This window comes from Andrographis paniculata, unplaced genomic scaffold (assembly GCF_009805555.1).
Source record: "Andrographis paniculata isolate CXL003 unplaced genomic scaffold, ASM980555v1 Contig95END, whole genome shotgun sequence".
Taxonomy (NCBI): Eukaryota; Viridiplantae; Streptophyta; class Magnoliopsida; order Lamiales; family Acanthaceae; genus Andrographis; species Andrographis paniculata.
Window position 1 is genome coordinate 278,326 of NW_026137634.1, and position 24,050 is coordinate 302,375.

Consider the following 24,050-nt stretch of genomic DNA (forward strand, 5'->3'; position numbering starts at 1 on the left):
ACTTGAAAATGGAAGATGTATGGTTTAAAATCGGGATGAGGAGAGTTATGGGAAGTTTTTCTGTCTAAACTCTTGTTAAATCGTAAGTAACTGTCTTTATTTTACTATTTTTTTTTTTAATTCGCAAAAAAAAAAGTACTCGACATTTAACTAGAAGTATATAAAATTATAACAAGGGTAGAGCGGAAAGTAATGTAGGTATATATTTCAACATTAGAAGTATTTATTAATCTATTTCGAGTACTTGTTGTGTTTACAACGGTGAATTAAGAGAAAAAATAAATTGGGGAGCTATAATAAACTTAATCTCTAAAGTTGGGACTACAGACTAATTAATTTTCAAGAGGGACTGATTTACAAGTGAATTTTACTGACAGGGACTTTAGTCCAAGTCTCCCTTAAATTAAATTGATATTACATTACTTTATTATAATATATATATATATCTTTAAAATACTAATATTTACAATTATAAAATTAAATGAGGAACTTATTAATGAAAGGAAGAAATCATTTGTTTGATTATAATTTAAAATTGATGTTGATGTAAATTTATGTTTGAAATCATAAACAAGCAAACTCTAGAGGTTGAAAACACATATCTAAGCTGGTTATACGTATGCAATGGTGTATAAAAGATATCCTCAAATTTGATTAATAGATTAGAAATCTCTAAAAATACTGTAATTGCTGGAAATTTAAAGTGGTGATCCGAATTTGACTTTATTTTTGTTGAAGTCAATTGAAGATGTCTTTCTCCAGAAAAATTCAAATCCTTAAATATTCTTTAAAGAAAACTCTTGGAACCGTAACCTGGTTGGTTACAGCAACCGCCGTCAACCGCCCAAAAGAAACGTTTTGAAACATCGTCTGGTCAGTTACAGCAACCGTCTCGCTAACTGCATAACTCAACCGATTAATCAAGCTACTAACTGGTCGCTAAACCAAAAGACTCCTTGGCCGCCCCCACCAAGCGACCAAACTACTGTTCACTTAAGTAGGCAGTCAATTACCAGACCTTACTTAGCCCGACCTCCGTAGCAGTCGACTTTACTTAGTCCGACCACGGACCAACCGATTGCGAACCAACCGACTACAAACCATCCGACTTATTGATCCAACTTGCTGACTATCCGACCTGCGGACCGTCCGACCTGTAGACCGTCCGACTCGCTAACTATCCAACTTGCGGACCTTCCGACCTGCGGACCGTTCGACCTGTAGACCGTCCGACTCGCAGACCTTTCGACCTGCCGATCCAATCTGCGGACCTTCTGACCTGCGGACCGTCCGACCTATAGACCGTCCGACTCGCAGACCCTTCGACCTGCCGATCCGACCTGCGGACCTTCTGACCTGCAGACCGTCCGACCGTCCGACTCGCAGACCTTTCTACCTGCCGATCCGACCTGCGGACCTTCTGACCTGCGGACCGTCCGACTCGCTGACTATCCGACCTATGGACCGTCCGACCTGTAGACCGTCCGACTCGCAGACCTTCCGACCTGCCGATCCGACCGAAGACCAACCGACTTGACCAACCGACCGAGGACCAACCAACTGACCTGAGCGCAAATTTTTTCTCTTTTTCCAGCCGACGTGTCTAACTTCCTTTAAGATTCTGCTACCCCTATTTTTATTATTATTATTATTTTTTGTTCATAAGAAAATGTAAAAAGTGAATCTTAAAATGAAGAGAGTGAGAGATGGAGTGTTATTAAATAATGTTAATTTTATACTTGCTCTTACATATATATATATATATATAGCATAATGTTATTAAATGATGTTGGACGATGACTAATACATGAATTAGTTAAATATGATAGTGTGTATATTTCAGAATTTAATAAATCAAAATTTGAAAATGAAGTGCGGTGACCAATGACATGCAAATTCACAATAATATTGATAGAATGAGTTTTGTTGAACACAAATACAATTTCCTATATACAAAATGAAAGATATTTTTGTATCCAGCTACCAGCTACAGTTTTCTTGGTCGTCTACTTCAACTTTCATTCTGCTTTCGATCCATATTATCTATCATTCTATTACTATTACTATTACTATTACTATCCCTTCCCCTTAATAATTTCTTCACCTTCTGTAATTTTAATTCTCATTGTAACTGTAGCTGTAGCTGTAGCTGTAGCTGAGATCGATTGGAGGCTCCCCACGTCTATGAAACACCTGAGAAGCCTTCACCTCGTCGATATGTATTTCCAGAAGCCTACACAGGCGTCGGCTGCCATTTGCTTCATGCGTAGCTGCCCCAATTTGCAGAAGCTCAAGATCACAATTGAGTTCCTTCCTGCTCTACAGACAATCAATCTCTGAACTCTTTTCGCTCAAAGTCTGATTTGTTGCGAATTTTCTGCAACAACAAGAGACATCCGTGTCCCTAGCCCGTCTCCAAAGTGTCGAGATGCTGGGGTTCTGTGGGATCAAAGCTGAAAAGATGTCCGTGAAATTTGTGCTAGCGTCTGCCATGGTGCTGGAGGAAATGTCGATCTTGATGGAACTCAAGCAGTATCCGCAAGCATCACCAAGAGCCAAAATCACTATTCCAACTAGAAAGAAAGGGAAGAAACATTTTTAGAGCAGCAAAATATCACAATCTCATTCGAGTCGACAGATAAATAAGTAGCTCCAAAGATAATGCAAGGTTATTCGACAATCTTAGCAGCATAGCAAATAGAACATTGTTTTACATCTCTAAAGAACATTTCATACATCTACAAGAGTTCGTTCAATCGATCCAAATCCTCTTAACAGCAAGCAAATCATTGCAGTAGACATCAATCAAACCCCGTAATAAGTCTTTCTCTTGTGATTTTCAGCTCTAACATATAATGGATACACCATGTAAGATTTCACCTCACTGCAACAGAGAAAGCGATTTTCAGTCAGTCCCGGATAATACGTATGACATAACTAATATTCATTTGAAACCTACTGATGCAAGTAGTAAAACATAGATTAATAGCATGACATTAATAGTACTTTGGAGAAATTACTCAACATTAAATTGAATCTTAATGAAAGCAGGTAATCTTACCATACTCAAACATAAGGACAGCTTAACACTTAGTATCTGTGTCGGGACCGCCTATCCACATTCTTGTCGTCATCATACCTCCGGCCGCTAGAACGCCCTTCTTCATACCTAGCTCTCTTTGAGCTGCGTTCATCTCTACCAGTTTTTCCATCTTCACGATCATCTTCCCTATCCCTTCCATGTCCATCTCGCCGATATTCACGATCTTTCTTGTACACTGCCTCCTCATCTCCATACCTTTCACGCTTTCTTTCCCTGCGGTCCTCTGCTTCACCTCTGTCACTTCTACGGCGTTCATAGCCTTCATGGTCTCGATCACCTCTTTTATCTGAGTGCCGAGACGCATCCCCACTACGAATTGCATCCTCATGGCCATCAGCATCAGCAGTGTCTGCACCAGATCTTGCTGGCTTCAAATCTTTGCTACTGTGTATCTCAGATGCAATCTTTGTCCGCCCATGCCCTGTTTCTCTAGCTGAGTCATGTCTCCTTGACCTTCTCTCATACTGTTCACTCTCATTTCCATCATAGATTTTCCTCTCACCCCTAGCAAAATCATCATCTCTGTTGTCAGATTCATCACCCTTCACGCTATAGAGTTGTTCCAATTTTTTAAAAGTGTCAAGTGCATCATCACCCTTTACCCTCTCTTTCTCCCTATCACGAGTTTCATATCCGTAACCTCTGTCCCTGCCTTTACCATGTAAATCATCATAATGACCACTTCTGTTCTTCCCAAGAGATTCAACTCCTTCAATTCTACCCCGGTCTCGAGAATCATCATTCTTGAGATCAATGTCCTTACCAGAATCACGAGGTCGGTGTTTTATGTGATCTTTCTCTTGTCTTCCAGAACCAGTATTTTTTTCATAGTCATCTTTGTCAGCTCTTTCATGTCGTCTTTTGGTTATTTCATCAGAATCGTATTCAGCATCTCGGCCCTGCCTTCTACCACCTTTTTTTTGTCTTTCACTCCCAATTCTCCACTCATCATCTTTTGGAGAATCCTTTGATCTGTGAGTTTGTCGTTCATTCCTGGATAAACTTCTTCCATGTTTCTCTAATCTATCAGCATCTAAATCATCATCAGAATCATGCCGTCTGACCTTTGAAGGCTCTTTACCCCTCTGCATCTTGTCTTTGGGACCTTTGTCAGAATTATAGTCGTCATCTGAGTAAGGATGCCTCTGCTTCCCTTTCTGCTGGTATTTTGTTTGGTCATCAGAACTATAATCATCAGAAGAATCATACCTTCTGCTCTTCACATGTTTACCCTTACGTGCACGGCCTTCATCAGAATTGTCATCATCAGAGTCATATTGCCTGCTTTTTGAAGTTCTTTTTACCTTCTGTTTTCTCCTATCCGGGCTTCCACCAGATTTAGAGTCATCATCAGAGTCATACTTTCCACGAGATTTCCCACGCTTCCTGTCATAATCAGATTCTGAACTTGAATCAGAATCAGACAGAGATTCTGAATCAGAACTGCTATCATGTCTTGAAGCTTTCTTTTTCTTGTGCATTTTTGGGGAATCCTTTCTTCTCTTCTTAACATCGATATCAGAATCATCACCACTGCTACTACTACCTTTGCTGTACTTTTTATGTTTTTTCTTACTTCCGTGTTTCAAACTACTATCAGAATCTGATGAATCGCCATAAGCTCTCCTGTTTTTTTCCTTACTACTACGTTTTGACTTATCTCTACCAGAATCATTCTTCTTCACAGCCTTCAGGATATCTTCATTTTCATCTCTTCCATCTTTCCCATGATGTTTCTGACCATCTGCAACATCCTTTGGGCGGAAGCCCCCAGATTCAAGTTCATCAAGATTCTCCCCAAAAGCTCGAGCCTCAGCATCTAGCCGCTTCTTCTCTCTTTCTGCTTCTGATTCTATGCCAAGTGCAGCTTTTAGTGTTTCCATCTGCCTTTCTTTCAATGCAGCTACCTGATGTGTCTGCGTCTCAGAAACCCTGAACATATCAAGAGAAAATTCAGTCACAGACTTAGCAGAAGAAATAAACTTCAGCATAAGTTTGCTTGAATCATATAATTAATAAATCAAGGCCATCAAACAGTCAAGTGTTGAGCATCAAACAGTAGCAGCAGCTAAAAACGGATTGCAACCTTGAATTCAGCTTTCCTAACCATAAAAACTAGTTACATCACAGTCTTCAACATAAAATGCATAAAGATTTCATCTCCTGTCTATCACTAAATCCATACAAGGAATAAAAATGAAATCTACCGATAAAAATAATGGATATATAAACATATGTGGATATATGGTTAAGCTACATACTTATCTGAAATTAACAGATTTTCCCCATCTTCGTTGTCCTTGGCCTCGAGTGACTTCCTCGCCTCATCCAGCTTCTCCGCAATCTCGGCATCGGTGTATCCCTGATCGATCAGCTTATCCTCCAACACGAGAAGCTTGAGTTCAATCTGACGCTTGCGATCGTGCTCCAATATCTCCTTATTGGGTTTTCGAGTAACGCCGGCTGTTCCTTGGCCCGACTCAAATCCCTTGCTCGAATCAGTGACGACCTTGTTCGTCTTCGACTTCACGAAAAACTTATTCGACTGTATGTACCCGTTCGTGCCAGATCCTCGCGGGGTCTGTAACCCTATTCCGTTGTACATGGTTAGGATTTCAAATTATCCAAACCAAAAGCTCTGGATCCCAGATCCGAACTCAATCGACAGATATGTCACAAACCACGCTTGAATTTTGGTGATGAATCCCTAGAAACGGAAAAGAGATCGTTACACCGACGAATCGATTTCAGAGGAGAGGAGAATGTCCAGCGTAAGGATTAGGGATCTGCGGTGTATGTTAATGGACCGTGAAGAAAATAAATAAGTTGGGCCGATGTAGGCTCAATAAAAGAAAGAGATTATATGCAATGATTTAAAAATTTTATATTTTTAAAAAACTATTTTTATAACATATTAATTTTTTTTCTTAAAATTAATTATATTCAAATTATTTTTAAATTTTTATTATTATATTATTTAATTGTAAAAATATAATTTATTATTTTTTAAAAAATATTAACGTAAAATACTATTTAAAAATATAATTTTATGAATAATATAGTATTACACAAGTTACTATTTACATTATTTTTTATATAATATTTAAAAATTTTAAATATATATAATACTATGATATTTTGTAAAGAATAATATAAAAAAAATATAAAAGAAATAAATATATATATATATTTCTTAATAATGTAAAATTATGATAAATTAATATAATAATGAAAATAATAATTAATTTTGAAGATATTTTATATTCTTATTTTTAAATAAATAAAATTGATAAATAAAAAAAAATATAATTAAAAAATAAAAGAAATTGTAAATTCTACTCATATCCTCTCTTTTGTTTTTTTTTTTCCTCTAAACAAATAGAAATAAGTTCACATCATTTTTTTATGCATTCATTTTATTTTTTTGTTCTTTTTCATTTCTTACCTCCTTTCATAATAATCTTGTTATTTTTTCCTATTTAGAGGGTATTTGGGAAATAATTTTTTAAAGAGCTTTTAATTTTTAGTTGTTTAAACTGTCAAAAAATTAGGTATTTGGTAAATTAACTTTTTTGAAATAATCTTTTGAACCCAAAAAAGCTAATTTCAAAAGCTGATGTACCCAGCATTTTGAAAGAGTTTTTTTATTTTAATTTTGGTTATTCCTTACTTACCCTTAAAACTTAATTATTTATTTTATACATATAAATATATTTTTATAGCAGTATTTATTAATTGTTTTTAATATATTTAATTTATTAAATTATATATTTATTTTTGTAAATTTAAAATAATTACTATTATTAATTATTACATATAAATTATTTTATTTGTAAAATTTATAAATTTTAAAAATTAAATCAAATAGAAAAAACAAAGGTTATTAATTTATTTATATATATTAAAACAATAATTAACATAATAAAAATATATATACGAAAGATTTATTATTTTATATTTTACATAATTTCAATACAAAATTATTATTTTTTTAGTAAAAATAATTTTTTCAAATATAAATAATAAAAATAAAAATAAATATTTTATAATATTCAATAATTAATAACAAAAATTATCATAAATTTTAAATCAAAATGAACAAAATTAAATATTTTAAAAAATAATAGTAATTTTATGTATAAACAGCAAATTGTAAACGTACCCTTAATCTTTCTCACCCCTATATATAACAGTACATCTTAAAGCAAGAGACATGCATGTTAATTGTACATACATATATATACCGATAAGAGTGGTGTTGAGATCTCATTTATAACCTTTCATATTGTTAAAACAAACCAAATAAATTCAGCTCAAGCAACAACTCATAAAGGATAAATAAAGAACAACAAACGAATTAAATAGTTTACATACACAAACAAACACCAAAACAATTCAATTGTTGTAGTTTGGGACACTTTCAAAGGCCAAAAGTATGTAGAAAGTTTACCGGCACTGCTCGGATAAAAGGTCCATGGCAGGTATGATCGAGTCGATTGCTATTTGGAACTTCTCCGGGATATATGTATTATGCTGCAAGAAACCTATCCCCACACTTTTACAACATGACAAAAGCTTCTTTCTAGATTCTCACTACAATTTAAAAGGGCTTTTCTTTCTCGGAGGTTGATCTAAGGGTGCCTGCAAATTGTCAAGAACATGGAGGTTTAATAACATGGTTGTGGCAAGGATAAGAGAAAGATGTGAGAAGATGAAGCTAAGGATTCGACATGAGTTGGAAATTTTATGAATGAATATTTCGATCAACACAATATCGCATGCAATATGACATTGATAGAGAAAAGAATGTATAAATAGTTGCGCCAAAATGAAGATCACTACATACAAAGAAGTGGTAGTATAGTAGAGAAAAATAAGACTAACCGAGAAGTAAATGAGCAGATTCTCATGAGAAATAGAATGGGCAGAGCCAGCAGTGCAGAGGCCTAAAATAAAAAATACAATAAAATAAACAATCAGTTATAAATCGTCAATGTCTTACCATAAGAATTGAAGCACAATACTATTAAATTTGTCAGCAACCTACCGTAAACCAAACTAGCTCTTTTGTTGCAAAAGGCTTTGTCAACTCATGACCGTCTAGTTTCTCTTGGACTCTCTCTTGTATCTTGATTCGAGATAAAAGAAAAACGCATCCTCATATCAATAAGAAATATTATACATATACGGGCTTGTTTACTATGGAAGATAGGATGGGATTATATAACACACAAATATTATAATCCCATCCTATCAAGTACATCGGATATTTAGAAAATAGTTTGAATTTGTTTTAGCAAATATTTATGTTAAGTATGAGCAATCATCAAAGTAGTAGCGTAGTGTGAAAAAGAAAGAATCGATTGTAGAAGTAGAACTAAAAGGGCAGATACAAACGTGGTGGTGGTACGTTGTTGCTGACTCAAGGAACTTTCCGCAGGTAAAAACTGCTGGCTGTGTATAGGGCTTCAAAGCAGTATGTAATGAATCAACATGAGGCCTTGTTGCATCAACAATACGATTGATATATGGTTCACTGACTTTCCTTACTTCCTGCATAGGAAATAGATGCATTAATGTGATACACGATGTTAAAGAAAATTACTATACAAAGTGAGTTGTTTCGCATATCACCTGAAAATAAGGAGTAATAGTTTCCACAACCTTAACTACATGGGGAGAGATGGTCTTTTTGGATGTTTGATACATCTCAACTGTTTTGGTAGTTATTGTTTGCACGTGTGGTTCAATGACTACCCACTGTTTCTTTATAATTGGTGCCAATTTCTTCAAAGAGGATATAGGTAAGAGGAACATCAGAACTATAGAAAGTACAAGGACAAAATAGTACCCAAAAATAAGATAAAGGTTCACAAATAGGGATCCTATCCTTAGCTTGCAACAAATCAATTTAGATGAACTTCACTTTGTCATTCAGAAATGTTGATGGAAATTGCTGGCTCAGGCTGTGGAGAATCATGTCATAGAAATCAACTAAATATATCTACTAGAACTAGCATTCAAGGGACAGAAAATGTATAATTGATCATAGTTCAGAAACAAATTTCAACGCCCTAGTCAAACGCCAACAAAGAAAAACTGTTCCCAGATTTCCTAATGACTCACAACTTTAATCGTTTCCACGTGAGGTGCAGCCCACTCTTCAACATGAGTCTTCTTCTCCATAGCCTAAAGCATGGTAGAAATCAAGCAAGATATCTAGGAAAGCAATGTATAATTGATGCATCTAAAATAACAAATTTATCTGAGATATGTATTATAAGACAAGTATAATGGGAACATTAACCTTCTGTGTCAACCGCTGCACTATAGGCTTCCCATGCACTTCCCAGTGCTGCTCTACATGTGACTGCAAAAAATAGACATGAGCAAATGTAATAATAATAACAATAATACAAAAAATGTATGAATAGTTGAATACCTGACCGCGAGCAACATAGACAGCAAGCCAAGGTGGGAGCCAAGCTTCATGAAGCTGAAATATGTCATAAAAATGAAATATCTCAGCAGCTAATAACAAAGACCACTACGCACACTCCTAACTGATATGAACAATCACACTCTGTTACTAGTTTTAAGCAAATTAACCAATTCATGCTAGATATAGGATATAGTCAGTCACGGAATATTTATGGTGTAGAAAGTGACACATCTGGGAAGAAATTGTTGAGAAGAAATCAGATCAGAGTATGTATACACATCAATGCCAGAATTACTGAAAAGCCTATGTAAATCCAACGTTTTATAGAAATCCACTGACAGCTCGCTCTACTTTTGGGGTTCACATGAAAATTCTACAACTACTTGCTGGTGATTCACAAATTGATTGGTATTTAAACAATCAATATAATGTTGAATTTAAAAAATATGTCCCATGAGTTGTACCTTAATCAATTCTTTGGTGTTGGATGTAGCCTTTCCCTTTGCCTTCATTATTTCTTCCTGTGGTGGATGTCACAGGAGATGAAGCAAATATATAATAAATAATAAACCAATGCTCCTACTTACCTCAGCAAGTTTTAGTGCTTGTTCTTGCTCATCAATGATCTTCTGAAGCTGTAAACAGAAATATATCATATTATCAACACTACAAGACAGATTCATTTAATCAAATAAAACCACATGGCTGCATCACATATCATTTTTCTTTCGGTTTTTGCTTGGTCAGAATTCTAAAGATATTAAGGTATCCTGAACCAATTTATTTCTTGTCCTTGTTTTAATTCTCATTTTTACTCATATGTCATATAGTTATTTCTTGTGTCAGTGACTGAAGGTTTCAGTGGGGCTTACTACCTCTGCATTCTAAACTACACACCTAACTTTTAAAATCCTATTGCTCTATCATCTATCAAGTTATTTGATCTGTGTCAACAAAGTCAAATTGTATTCTTTAAAGTGTCACCTTTGAATATTCTCATCATATATCAGAATAATCAACCATGGCGTGAACTCATCTAAGAGACAGAAGATGTAACTCAATTAAGATCAAGTACATACTCAGTTGATACATCTGACATTATTATATCTTTATCATGAGTAGTGATAAACATCATGTTCATTTTTTAGAGGACAAACAAATTTAACATCAGTTTTTATAGTTGTAGAACAATAGAGACTTTGTATATGAAAACTACTTACATTATCTACTTGGGCTTCCAATTGCTCTGTTTCCTTGATTTTCACATGCAATTGCTCCACTTGCTTTTCCAATGATACAATTCTGTCTAACTTCTCTTGGATGATCTTCTCTTTATCGGCAATGGTTGTGTCTTTATCCTTTAGTTCTTGAGTTTTCTCCTCTACTTGGCGCTCTTTTATTCAACAACAAGAAACATAAAAGAGTGAAGGGGAAGCAACTAAATTATGAAAAGGAAATCATATTGTTTCATTGCAAGCAACATACTCCATGTAAAGCATAAAACAAAATTAACAAAGGCTCATTCAGGAATCATCAATCACCAATAGAATGACTAAGAACCAGTCAGATTTAACCAATTTCAAGATCGCCAGAAAAAGAGAGAATCCAACAGTTTACTTAGATAAAATCAACCCTACCTTCAAAAAACTAAAAAATATAAACAGTCAGCCATAATTTGATTCTGTAAGACACACCACCAATTAGTCATAAAGTGAAGAAAACTTTCTTCTTGAAACTCATTAAGAGATGTAGTTAAGAAGATAATTTCAAATTCATGTACTGGCTAGCAAACCAGAAAGTACTCCAGCCAGATTCTCCAAACTTCATAACATCAGAAGCACTGCTCTAAAAATGGTTTGGTACATTTGTTGCCTAAGTTCAAACGGTTGAGACAGTTGAGATTCTAAATTAATAACAGTTTTCTCATGGGATGGGAAGATAGTACTAAAGAATAAATGAGTATATATGATACGACTGTCACTTCTCATATTATAAATGCAAGAGGAAAATCCATATACCCTATTCACTAATCTTTAGTACTCTCTGCATAAATACTAGAGAATGAAAACTAGTAGTCGTCATTTCCATCTCGAGCACCATATACTAATACAACACTTTAGGCCTTATAGAACTTTTTCTAGCACAGGTGACATCTTCGCAAATCAGAACGTCTGATGATATAATTTCTCTATCTGCATCATTTTAATCATTTTCTTTTCCTCAGTTGTACAACACCGTTACATAACCTTTATTAATTTCATCCAACTTTCTAACCAAGACAACCGCCAGTAGACACAGAGATCGAATATTTATAGAATTCGGCAATGACAGGGATTGTGCGACAGTTATCAACTCGTTAACCTAGAGAATAGAAGAAGTAATTTAACCATGCTGGCGTAATCTCTCAGACAACCAAATTGGATTACATTACCTGTATTTATGCACGTTGCTTTTTCACATGAATACAGCCACAATTCAACAATAACTCATTTTATAATTTAGATGTCCAATCTACTCCGTCGGCAAACACATCGTAACATATGCTCTCAGAAAACCGAAACAACTTAAATTCCAAACAGTGATAAATCATAAATCAAACAGCCAGAAGCTTGAAGCAAAATTCGCACTCAGAAAAGTGAGCTCAATATCACATTTCTTAATCAGACGATTGTTAGCAACAAAATTCGGAAACAATCAGAACGCTTACCTAGACTACGGATCTTCGACTTGAGCTGCTCCAATAAGGACGAATCCACCCTCGCGTCCCCCTTCAGTTCATCACCGTTCGGAATCGAAGCATCGGAATCGACTCCGATGCCGGCGAAGATTGGAAACAATAGCACGGCGAATAGAAACAGCTTCAATGCCACCATAACTACACCGCTCCGGCAATCCAATTCCGATGATCATGAATTCACGTAAGGAACCACTGTCTTCTCTTTATCTCTCTATTTCATTCCAATCAATCAATGCATCGTTTTCCTCCGAGCGCGCCACGTCTGCGAAACTGAAAAGACGAAAGTGTCCTCAGATCTACTGCCTGGTTGATTGAAAATTATTATTAACACGAAGCCTATGCTATAAAATTTGTGTGGTGTCCTAACAGTGGCAACACACGTGTGCACAAAAATTATTTATCAAATGTTGATTGTATTCACAAATTACCAAATTCAATCTTACAATAATTTTTTCTTTTTTGCATAATATGATACTTGTTATAAATATATAATATAATAATACTATATCTAATATATAATACTCCCAAATTTCATTTGATATAATCCCTTATAACTTTATTTACAGACCATGTACAAAGCATTAGTCATCACCTTTAATGTCTTGGCATTATAATATTGCGCAACATATACAATTAAATGACACCTATTAAAATAAATAACTCATAATAATACTCCAATATTACAATATATATATATATTTAAAATATAGTACGTTTTTTAGTTAAAAGGTGTAAAGCAATCAAAGAGTATTATATAATAAAAAACATATTTTATTGAGTATTGAATATATATTTTTATATTGAAATTAATTACTTTGTCCACCTAATTTGTTCACCTCTTACAATATAATATTTTCATTTCTTTTTTTTTTAAAAATATAATTATATATTTTAATCATATTTTAAAATTCATAATTTTTTATATTTTAATTAAATTATTATCTGATAATTATTTTTAATAATACACTTTTTAATTACTTACTAATAAAATAATACCTAAAACTTCGTACATTAATTAAAGTGGATAAATTAGCTAAAATAGAGAATTTAGTATACCATATACGACACTATGCGTGTTGTTAATTTCTATAGTATTTTTATATTATAATAATATAATTTATATGTTATCTATTTTTACATAGCATTATTTATTTTATATCATGAGTTATGTATGACTATATAAATATATTATCAATAAGGTATTATATTTATATTATGTTAATATAATTTATACGATACTCTCTCGTCCCAAAAAAATATGGGACTATTACCGTAGATACGAGAATTTAGGTAAAATACAATTAGTAAGTAATTAAGAAATATATTAGTAAAAATAATTATTATTTAGTAAAAATAATTATAGATTAAGATTAAGATAAGTAAATATTTTAATTAAAATTAAAAAAATTATAAAATTTAAAATTTAAAATACGATTAAAGTGCATAATTATATTTTCAAAAATAGAAAGAACAAGTTATGTGGGACGGACGAAAATAGAAAATAGGGACAAATTATGTGGGACGAAAGGAATATTTGTTTTTATAAAATGTATTGTCTATGCTACAACGTATATGTTTAGTTCATATGTTATATTTATGCTAGATTAGTATAATTAATATGTTGATCTTCCTATTGTGATCTATCTTTCCATAGTTTGTAAATATATGATTAGTTTGTTTTGTGAGATTATTGGAAAAAAAAAAAATATTATGGAAGCTATAAAAAATCGTGTATATAATATAAAAATAATGAATGTGTGTAATATATTAATTTTATTTTTTTTGAAAACTTGGGGGAAGAAAATTGGAAAGAACAAAGTCATATTGTAAATACAATTCTAAATTTTGTATAACACAACAATTATCGATTTAATTTTATTCTATGTTACTCTCTCATTCTTATTTACTATGTCTATATTTCTATTTTCGTTTTGTCTATTTATTTTGTTACTTTTTTTAAGAAAAAATTATATATTTTAATATTATTTTAAATTTTTTAATTTATAATTTTAATTAAACTAATTAATTATTTTAATTTTAATTTATAGTTATTTCTATTATAATTCACTAATATATTTTTAATTATTTATTAATTATACCCTTTTAAATTATCATATTCCTCGTAAATTTTCTCATTTCTACAAAAAGACATGATATTAAGAACAAAGAGAGTATTATTTTTACATGATCATCTTTATTTTTAATTGAAAAATTTTATTTATGTTTTTTATTATATAAAATAATTATTAAATATGATATTTTTTATAAAGAATTATTTTATTATATAATTAAAATCTAAAAAAAAGTACGTTTAATTTTTTTAATAAAAAAAGAAAAGGAAAAAGAGAAAATTATAGGAAATGGGTCAATTGGGCTTAAGCTCAATATTTGTAGCCCAAACCGGAATTTGAAACCTCGGGCGCAACCATTTCATTCGGCGGCGGTTTTCTTCACTATAGTCGATAGTTGATTTCTCTGCCTATCTCATCAGCCCCACAGAATTTTCTCCAAAAATGGCGTCCGAAGAGCCCTCGCAGAATCCCACTGGGGAAGAGAACTCCGAGAAGAAGCTCTCCAAGAAGGAGCTCGCAAAGCTAGAGCGGCAGCGCAAGCGCCAAGAAGCGGCTGCCGCATCTGCTGCGGCCGCTGTTTCAGCTGTAACCCTAGATGATCCATTGGCGGCTAATTACGGCGACGTACCGCTAACTGACTTACAATCGAAGGAAGTTTCCGGGAGAAAGTGGACAGAGGTTAGGAATTTGACTAATGAGTTGAAGGATGCGGAGGTATTAATACGCGGACGCGCTCAGTCGATCCGCGCCGTGGGGAAGAAGATGGCATTTCTCGTGGTGAGGGAGCGGGGATTCACGGTGCAATGTGTTCTGACCGTGGCGGAAGGTGTGGTGAGCCCGCAGATGGTGAAGTTCGCCACTGCTCTGAGCCGGGAGAGTATAGTTGATATCGAAGGGGTTGTTTCGGGGCCTGGTCAAGCCATCACTGGCGCCACTCAGCAGGTGTGTGCTTGTGGTTTACTGCAATAAAATTTAGATGAATTACTGGAATTAGGATATGCTATTGCAACCGTTCGAATTTATTGTTGATACATTGAATTTAATGGATGATAATCGGATAGTGTTGACGTTGTGAAATGACTTGTATGTTGTTACATTTTATAGAATGGAAAGCCTTAACTTAGGTTGTTATGATTATTAGGAGTAGCCTGGTTTGTTGAATATACTTATATCTTCCATTGTTAGCATTTTTGAGCTTTACTGCATATGTTAGTGATTGGTTTGACCTAAGTACTAGTTCACTCAGGCCTTGTATGGTAATGCAAAATAAATAAATAAATAAATAAAATAATAATAATAATAATAATAATAATAATAATAATAATAATAATAATAATAATAATAATAATAATAATAATAATAATAATAATTACCTGATTACTCTTGCTAGATTTGTAATCCTGTGTTTGGATTTGTGCTTAAATTGGCTGAAGTTATTTATCAGTTACATTCTTTATCAGTTCCTGATCAATTCTGCTGGCATTGTCTTTGGCAGGATTATAACTTTATGCATGATGCTGCTCTTGTTTAAAATTTTCTGGTTTGACTGAATTATATTGATGCTTGTAGGTGGAAATTCAAGTAAAGAAAATCTATTGTGTGAACAAGGCTCTCCCCACGTTGCCTATTAACATTGAGGATGCTGCTAGAAGTGACGTTGAAATTGAACAAGCTTTGCAGGTATCTTACTGCATCTGTGCTTTTGTTTAATGTAAAGAACACACACCCCTTCTATCTGTTTTTTTTTTTAATGGTTTTGCTTCTAAATGCAGGAAGGCAAGCAGCTTGTTCGTGTGAATCAGGATACTCGCTTGAATTTCAGAGTTCTTGACATTAGGACTCCTGCTAACCAAGGAATTTTCCGAATTCAATGTCAAGTTGAAAACGTGAGTAGGCGTTTGCGTTTCATTTGTTTGCTCTTTACACTAATTTTTCAGCATGTCTTTTGTACAGGTCAGTTAAACTAAATTTCATGTCTCATTGGTTTTGGGAATTGTGACCTTTTAATTGTTTTTCAATCTTAGGGTCCTCTGATTTTATGTGCTCTTGTGTCATTTGGACTCATAAGTATTCGTTGGATGTAATGTGCATGAGTCCTCTTTCTGTGTATGTGCATGTTTCATGACAAATTTATAAGGAATTTTTTTGCTGAAGTTTGATATTGTGTATTTAGCTGTGATTTATGCTTCTGCATGAAAAGTTTTGAACAAGATTGATATTTTTATCTCTCAAGGTGTTTTATAATTGTCTATAAAACTGCTTGTTAATCTTTAAATTCTGTTACATGTTCATGCAGATATTTAGGCAGTTTTTGCTGTCTGAAGGTTTCATTGGAATTCACACACCAAAATTAATAGCAGGTTCAAGTGAAGGTGGTTCAGCTGTTTTTAAATTGGATTACAAAGGAACTCCTGCATGTCTTGCACAGTCACCTCAGCTTCATAAACAAATATCAATTTGTGGTGATTTCGGTCGTGTGTTTGAGATTGGTCCAGTCTTCCGGGCAGAGGATTCTTTCACACACAGGCATCTATGTGAATTTACTGGACTTGATGTTGAAATGGAAATTAAGGAGCACTATTCAGAGGTGTTTGTGAAATTTGGATTCACCAAATTTCTAGAATTGGTTTTGTGGATATTGACCAGCGCTTATTCATGCAGGTGATGGACATTGTTGATCGGTTATTTGTAACAATGTTTGACAATTTGAATGAAACATGTGCGAAGGAGCTTGAAGCCATCAATCGGCAATACCCTTTTGAGAAACTGAAGGTATTTTATATTATATTTTTCAGTAGGTTATTCTGTGATGCAGTGCACTGAATCATACAATCAAGGCTACCAAGCTTTCTAGACAGTATGAACCTATGCTACAATAGCCCTATTTGAAATTTTCATGCCAGTCCTCACTATTGTCTTTAAATGTTTGCAGTACTTGCGAAAGACCTTACGCCTTACCTTTGAAGAAGGGGTTCAAATGCTGAAGGTAAGAAGAGATCTGTATTGACTGATATAATTATTTATTATGTGAATAACTGCCTTGACTTGGTAAGAGAACAAGATATAAGGAACTGTAGTTTCAATAAAAATGCTAGTGTAAATTTCATATAGAGATCTCTTAAGTTAATTGGTTTGTACCCTAAAAAACAGTTTTTTGCAGTTACGATATGAATTCTTCTTAAGCGGTACCTTCCTGCCTGTTGAAGGTAAAACTGTGATTATATGCAGCACATGGCTAGAGAAGTCAGGAGTTAAATAAATCAGAGCTAGGAAAATGGATAAAAACAAGCAACTACTTAATAAATATGTTATCTGCACAGATATTTGCACAATAATATGGCCTGTGTTGAAAATAAATTAATTAATAGATCATGTTATAGAAGATTCACATGATCTCAGTTTAATTATGTTTAAGCAAAAGCTTGGCATGGTGATCCCTATACAAAAAACATATACAAGATATATATCATGGGCCATATTTCCTTTGTTCTAAATATCACCACTTTTTCACTTTGCATAAGATTGTTCAGTTAATTCTTTATGTGTAATTCTCAATGAGGAGATATCTTTATGCAGACAAAATCTCAGTGGTCTTCAGATCATGCCCCTTTAATATGGATCTAGTTGTTGTTTGCATTTTCACCGTGAATGGTCGTCTTATTAATTTTATCTCTCTCATTGACTCCCTCTGTAGGAAGCTGGTGTCGAAGTTGACCCCTTTGGAGATCTAAACACAGAATCTGAGAGAAAGCTTGGCCAGCTTGTGCTGGAGAAGTATGTTCACTTTTATCTTATAGTGTCAATTAAATCTGACACGGTCCCCGATTTATGCCATTATCTATATGATACATACCATTTTAAAATCTTATGTCATACTCTAATTGAATCTAGTGCATTGATAGAGTTGTGAACTTAACCCGAATGGATTAAAAATGTAGGTGTCTTTACTAATCGTGTGGAAGTAAATGAGTGATACAAACAAAATAAAATGGCCCTATAGGTGGATGACACAATTGTATGTAAAGAGTATTTTTGCTCAATAGAATGGAATGAAAATATAAATTCAGAAATTACATATATATATATATATATATATATATGATTTGTGATCAAATATATAGAAATTCACTTTTTTAAAGCATTTTGGGATTACACAATTTCAATTCTCAAGAGGAGTTAAAGTGATCAAATTAGAAAAGGTGCAATGATAAGGAGTTGTGCTAAAATTTATCTAAACTTACCATATGAAAAAAGGTAGAGAAGGGTGTAAGGGGTAGGAGGAGAGTGTGTGTCTTCTAAGTTGAAATTATGTACCATTTATCATTGTCCAATTATACCTTCTTACATGTTTATGATTTGTTAGTATGCATCATTATCACCAAAGCTAGATACTCTTATCTTGCCATGTGATCTTATCTATATTAATCACTTGATACATAATTATGATATTTTCATTTTTGGATGTAGGTACAACACTGAGTTCTACATACTTCATCGATATCCTCTGGCCGTTCGACCATTCTATACCATGCCATGCTACGATAATCCCAAATATAGCAATTCATTTGATGTTTTCATTCGAGGTAAGTTTTTTAGTCTGAATTCTGAGTTGGCAGCAGCAAAAATTTACATGCAGCTTTTTCTTGATGATGATTGCTTCTCTATTGATAGCCTCCTTTAAGAATGCATATTACTTGTGATTCATTATGAAGTGACATTGATTTTATAAAAGAAGAGGCAAACATATCAAACTACTATGCAACAACACAACTTCTGCTCTACGAAAGCATCAAATATACCAACAGTATTACATCCTTAATAGAGCAGAAGTTCAGTATTTTATTCCCAAACATTGTCCTATTTTATCTGTCAGGTGAGGAGATCATATCTGGAGCGCAGCGTGTTCATGTGCCTGAATTCTTGACCGAGCGCGCACAAGCATGTGGTATTGATGTCAAGACAATATCAACATATATTGATTCCTTCAGGTACGAACCTATTACCCGCTATTCTCTATGTTCATCCAATACATTTATCCCATTGTCAACATTCGAAGAATAACATTATTTTTAACCGATGGTAATAAATTATTTGAGGACATAGAAGGCCATAGTTTAGATGTAACTTCTACTATTAATCATGCTTCCCATGCTATTTTCCCGTGATGCTCTCAGAAGTATATATGTAGTTTCCGATAGTAATTGTGCCAATATTTATGGTACAATAAATTGTAAAATAAGGAAAGCATCTCACTTCATTCTGGTGCATTTTACTCTACTTTTGTGGTTGACAATTGAATTCCGTATAACAATTATTTAGATACATAATGATCTTATGAGTTAACATGGAGATTTGTAGATTGTCTCAACAAAAATAAGTGAAACAAATCATTTGTTTCTTAGTTCTGCCATTTGAATATCTGCTTCTAAGCCTTATCTTGATTATATTTACTTCGATCAATGCTTTCATCTAATTTTTTCATCATTATTTGAAGGTATGGCGCACCACCTCACGGAGGATTCGGAGTGGGCTTGGAGCGCGTGGTGATGCTATTCTGTGCCCTGAACAACATTCGCAAGACATCACTTTATCCACGCGACCCGCAGAGAATAGCTCCTTAACTGTATGCACTGAATTCTCTTTAACTTATTCATCACATTGTGAAGACTTGGAACAACATGAAATATGCTGTGTGGGAACAACAATGAATTATTGAGTACTCGTGATCTTACCAAAAGGCCGATAAAAGAGTGGAAGTAGGATTGCATACTATAAAAATATTTGCACACGCTTTTTGGTTATTTATTGCAATTTTTACTTTCTGCGTTTTTCTTATTCTTACCTTTTTTATATGGTAAAACGTGATCGATAGGAGATGATAATCCAAACAACACTCTTAACAATTGTTCCTCTAAATTTTGTTTCTAAAAAATTAAATCAAAAAAAAAATTCTATACTAATACTAATGTAATGAAATTAAACATCCACGATAGTAATCCCTTCTCTCTTTCGCCTCACCGCTAATAAAAACAAACTAAAAATATCTCTTGGGGTTCTATAAAATCATTATCTTTTTATATATTCATTATAATTTTATTAATTATAACGACGTACATAATAATATATTTTTATTTATATTAATTAAAAAAAGATTTATTTTTTATTATTTGTTTTTTCAAGTATAATATTATATAATTTTCTTTTTATTTTTATATCAATTTTTTACATTTTTATTATAAAAGAAAATAACAAAAAATACACTAGTATATTAAAATTCATAGATAGTATTTCTTTTGGTTGACACGGAGTAAAGGGATTATATGACAAGTAATTGGACAGATATCTTTGGACTTATTTCTAATGCGAATGGTCTTATTAGGTTGGGAGAGGCGGAGCCCCCTACTAAATATTTATTTACATAGTCCGATTGAGTGTGTTTTCATTTTACAAATCAATCAAAATCCGTTCGTCGTCGACAATGGGGATTTCAACTCCGCACGTCTTTGATGTCTTCGTTTACGGCAGTCTCCTCTCCGACGATGTTGTTCGCGCCCTCCTCAGCCGCGTTCCTCCTTCTTCGCCTGCACTTCTTCCTCACCAGTCAGTCTTCTCTCTCTCTCTCTTTTGTGTGTGTATGTATATATATATATACATGTGTATCTGCACATACGCAGGTTAAGAAATTGTGTTCATTTCGTTGTGCTGTTCTGTTTTTGACGTTTCTGTTTTATTGTGCTTCGATTTCGCTTCATCTGTGCTCCCACTTCCGCGGTGGTTATGAAGTATTGGGGCGTACAACTTCTGATTCTTGATGTACAACACATGAACACATTCTGTGAGGATTGTGTGGCTGTCCGCACAAATTATCTGATCCTTCTTATTCGTTGTTTGATTATTGATTGAGGTTTCCCCTATCCTTTCGGATTTCTGTCTTTCAGGTTTCCATTGAGATTTGAGAATTCCTGACTTTTCTTTATGAAAACAAGAATTATGCATATCATTAAGTTTGTATACGCTTCTTAAGTGTTTTACATATAGTATCAGTGTGTTCACATACTTTTCTTGTTCTTATTCAGCATCAGTTGGAATCGCCATTTTTGTGCTTTCTTTTACTCAATCATCGTGTTATTTCGTCAAACAATTCACAACTTTTGCTAACTTTGTGCAGCCAAAGATTTAGTATCAAGGGACGTGTTTACCCCGCAATTATACCTGTTCAAGATAATAAAGTTTCAGGGAGGGTTAGTCCTTTATTCGACAACTGATATTACTAATTGCATTTGAAACATAATTGTTCGTAATTGTTGGCATTATGAAAAATGCATGGCCTTGGAGTAATGGTTCGGTTTTAAAATGTGAAATTAGTAATCTATGATTACAGAAAGGACATTCAATTCTGAATGTTTCATAGAGTTTGAATTAGTGATTTATTCTATCACTGTCGATGTAGGTGCTCCATGGCATCACTCCTCCTGAAATTCACATTCTCGATGAATTTGAAGATGTTGAGTATGAGAGAACAGCTGTTGATGTACTTCTAAAGGTATATTATATACATACATACAAATCTATGCCTATTCAGTTTCCTCATATATCTTTTAAATTTCTGCCCTTTCCGAGTTAATTAACATAAATGTTGAGAAAAAAAACAAGTAATTGCAAAACAATTCCAAAACAAGTAAATTTGCATAATTCCCAAGTTCTCTCCATCACCTAGGATACTCGCCGGTGTGCCTGATGAGATTCCTCTAAAATTTAGTGGTTGTGCTCCATAATCTAATGAGTTGCAATATTTATGTGAACTTTTATGTTTTCAACAGTTTTTTTTTTTTTTTTTTTGTTCTTTTAATATTTAATCAATCTGGCCATCAATTTTTGGAGCTGAATGAGGATTGAGGAGGCAACTGTAGAAAGGAATCTGTATCTGACACTGTATATATAACTTAGACGTCTTTATTTAAGCTGCAGTGGTTTCAACTTAATTGAAGCATAATCCTGTGAATTCATATTGTTTCGGCAGTTATATAATGTCTTTTACACCCTAACCGACTGATCTTTCTGTTGTTATATTTAGGATGGTTCTGAGAAGGTGCAAGCTCATGCATATATCTGGATGAACAAGGACGATCCAGACTTACACGGCGAGTGGGATTTCGAGGTAATGATTCTACTTCTACACACTTGGTATAAGTTTGTCAAGAGGAGCTGAAATACTAAGCAAGTGCATTGCTTTCTTGAAATTTTCCTATGAAAAAAGGGCAAAAAGAAATAGTTCCGAAATAATTTCCTCCCAATGCTTCAATTTCTTCAATGTGGTTGCAAGATTTTGATGTAGCCATTCCCTGTCCTAATCCTGCACTTAAATTCAGCAATGGAAAGTATTGCACATGGAGGGATTCTTGAAGATGACTACAGAATTCAGGGAAGAACTGGAGCTTCCCGATTCAAAAAGTCGCGTTGCAACGTACGAGTCTTTTTACAAGGGAACTGAGAATGATCCCTCTGTAAGTCATAACTCTCATGATACTTGTTCATTCTCACATTAGGCAATAAGTCGTAGTACTGAGCGTGTGATCACAACCCTCTGAAAGATATATTTAGCATTGGGGATTCCAGTTTCCACAGATGCATGTTGCAGCTATTTAGCATCTCCACATATGTATAATGGGTGTGAAGTAAAATTTTTAATTTGGTGATTTGTAATCCTATTGGTCCTCAGAACATTATATATATATATATATTTGGTTTGTTATTAAGCTACACAGTTTGCAGAAAGGCTTTTCTAGAAGACATTGAGCTTATATACTATTTATAGTAGTATACGAGTTTGAGAGTATATATATATATGTATATTATTGTGAAATACTAGTAGTACTATTTTGAGAAGCTGACAAGTGACGAGACAATAGACAGTGCACTCACTGGTGATTGAAATAATTGAGTTTTAGTCACTCTCAAGGGCACAAGTGTAATTTTACAAGTACATCATCTGAGTGTGAGTGTGAGTGTGACAACGACGTACTTTACAACGAACCACCACGGATGTCATTTACAATTTATTGTTTTGAATAAATAATTGTTAATAGTAATATATTGTATTGATATCTTTTTGTTTGTTTCTTTTTAATTGGATATATTGAGTTGAGATTTATATTTATAAACTCTGGGTTATGTTTAGGTATTCATATGTCGCTACAAATTTATGTTTTGCATAAATTATATATATGCTAAATCTAAATATGGTGTGTTTGCTTAGATAGTACTTTGGGAGTGTTTGTTAAAGAAAAAAAAATTATATGAACTATAGCGAATTATGTAATTTTATTTATTTATTTATTTTTAATGTATAAGTTTGTTTAGACACACCCTCTGTAGTTTTATTAATAAAAGTGTGTAATAATAATTATTTCTTAATAATAGAGAAAATACAAAAGTAATAACTTTTTATTAAAATAAAAGCAAAATGACAATAAAAAAGAAAAAGAAAAAAAACAAGTATAAATTTGATCGAGGAGACTATATTATTTGTCATTTATTGTGTATTTGCTGTGGTATTTTACGAAAGAATTATATTTACTGTAAAAAAATTTAAAATATTAATGAAAAGTACAAAAAAATATAAAAAATATGTGTAATTGAGTGTAAAATATAGTAGCAAGTACAAAATCGAGTTTGGCATATTCCTAGTGAGGTGAG

At 33.4% G+C, this 24,050-nt stretch overlaps 4 protein-coding genes across 5 annotated transcripts; 2 read left to right on the forward strand and 2 right to left on the reverse strand.

The window, feature by feature from the left end:
• Nucleotides 1-1,905: 1,905 nt before the first annotated feature.
• On the reverse strand, nt 1,906-5,910 carry LOC127243335 (uncharacterized). 2 transcript variants are annotated; one of them, XR_007836980.1, is made up of 4 exons: nt 5,365-5,910; nt 3,062-5,035; nt 2,737-2,884; nt 1,906-2,573 (listed from the first exon to the last, which is right to left on the reverse strand). XR_007836980.1 is itself a non-coding variant. In XM_051263302.1 (3 exons), exons 1-2 carry the CDS (start codon nt 5,706-5,708, stop codon nt 3,091-3,093), a joined length of 2,289 nt encoding a protein of 762 aa, XP_051119259.1. In that variant the 5' UTR covers nt 5,709-5,910; the 3' UTR covers nt 2,646-2,884; nt 3,062-3,090. The 2 variants fall into 2 exon arrangements, 1 of the variants encoding a protein (XP_051119259.1); XM_051263302.1 differs by lacking the exon at nt 1,906-2,573 and having other exon boundaries at nt 2,646-2,884.
• Nucleotides 5,911-7,410: 1,500 nt separating this feature from the next.
• On the reverse strand, nt 7,411-12,549 carry LOC127243176 (uncharacterized). Its single transcript, XM_051263065.1, has 12 exons — nt 12,253-12,549; nt 10,766-10,938; nt 10,133-10,180; nt 10,010-10,066; nt 9,546-9,599; nt 9,411-9,473; nt 9,230-9,292; nt 8,738-8,890; nt 8,501-8,656; nt 8,151-8,231; nt 7,988-8,049; nt 7,411-7,744 (listed from the first exon to the last, which is right to left on the reverse strand). Exons 1-12 carry the CDS (start codon nt 12,416-12,418, stop codon nt 7,735-7,737), a joined length of 1,086 nt encoding a protein of 361 aa, XP_051119022.1. The 5' UTR covers nt 12,419-12,549; the 3' UTR covers nt 7,411-7,734.
• A 2,159-nt stretch (nt 12,550-14,708) lies between these two features.
• Nucleotides 14,709-20,176, forward strand: LOC127243340 (aspartate--tRNA ligase 2, cytoplasmic). The gene is made up of 10 exons (XM_051263306.1): nt 14,709-15,296; nt 15,924-16,034; nt 16,127-16,240; nt 16,651-16,941; nt 17,016-17,126; nt 17,287-17,340; nt 18,049-18,128; nt 18,822-18,937; nt 19,228-19,342; nt 19,849-20,176. Exons 1-10 carry the CDS (start codon nt 14,796-14,798, stop codon nt 19,973-19,975), a joined length of 1,620 nt encoding a protein of 539 aa, XP_051119263.1. The 5' UTR covers nt 14,709-14,795; the 3' UTR covers nt 19,976-20,176.
• Nucleotides 20,177-20,718: 542 nt separating this feature from the next.
• On the forward strand, nt 20,719-23,114 carry LOC127243341 (AIG2-like protein D). The gene is made up of 5 exons (XM_051263308.1): nt 20,719-20,954; nt 21,523-21,595; nt 21,805-21,897; nt 22,429-22,512; nt 22,724-23,114. The coding sequence occupies exons 1-5, from the start codon at nt 20,833-20,835 to the stop codon at nt 22,898-22,900; spliced, it is 549 nt and encodes a 182-aa protein (XP_051119265.1). The 5' UTR covers nt 20,719-20,832; the 3' UTR covers nt 22,901-23,114.
• Nucleotides 23,115-24,050: the final 936 nt, after the last annotated feature.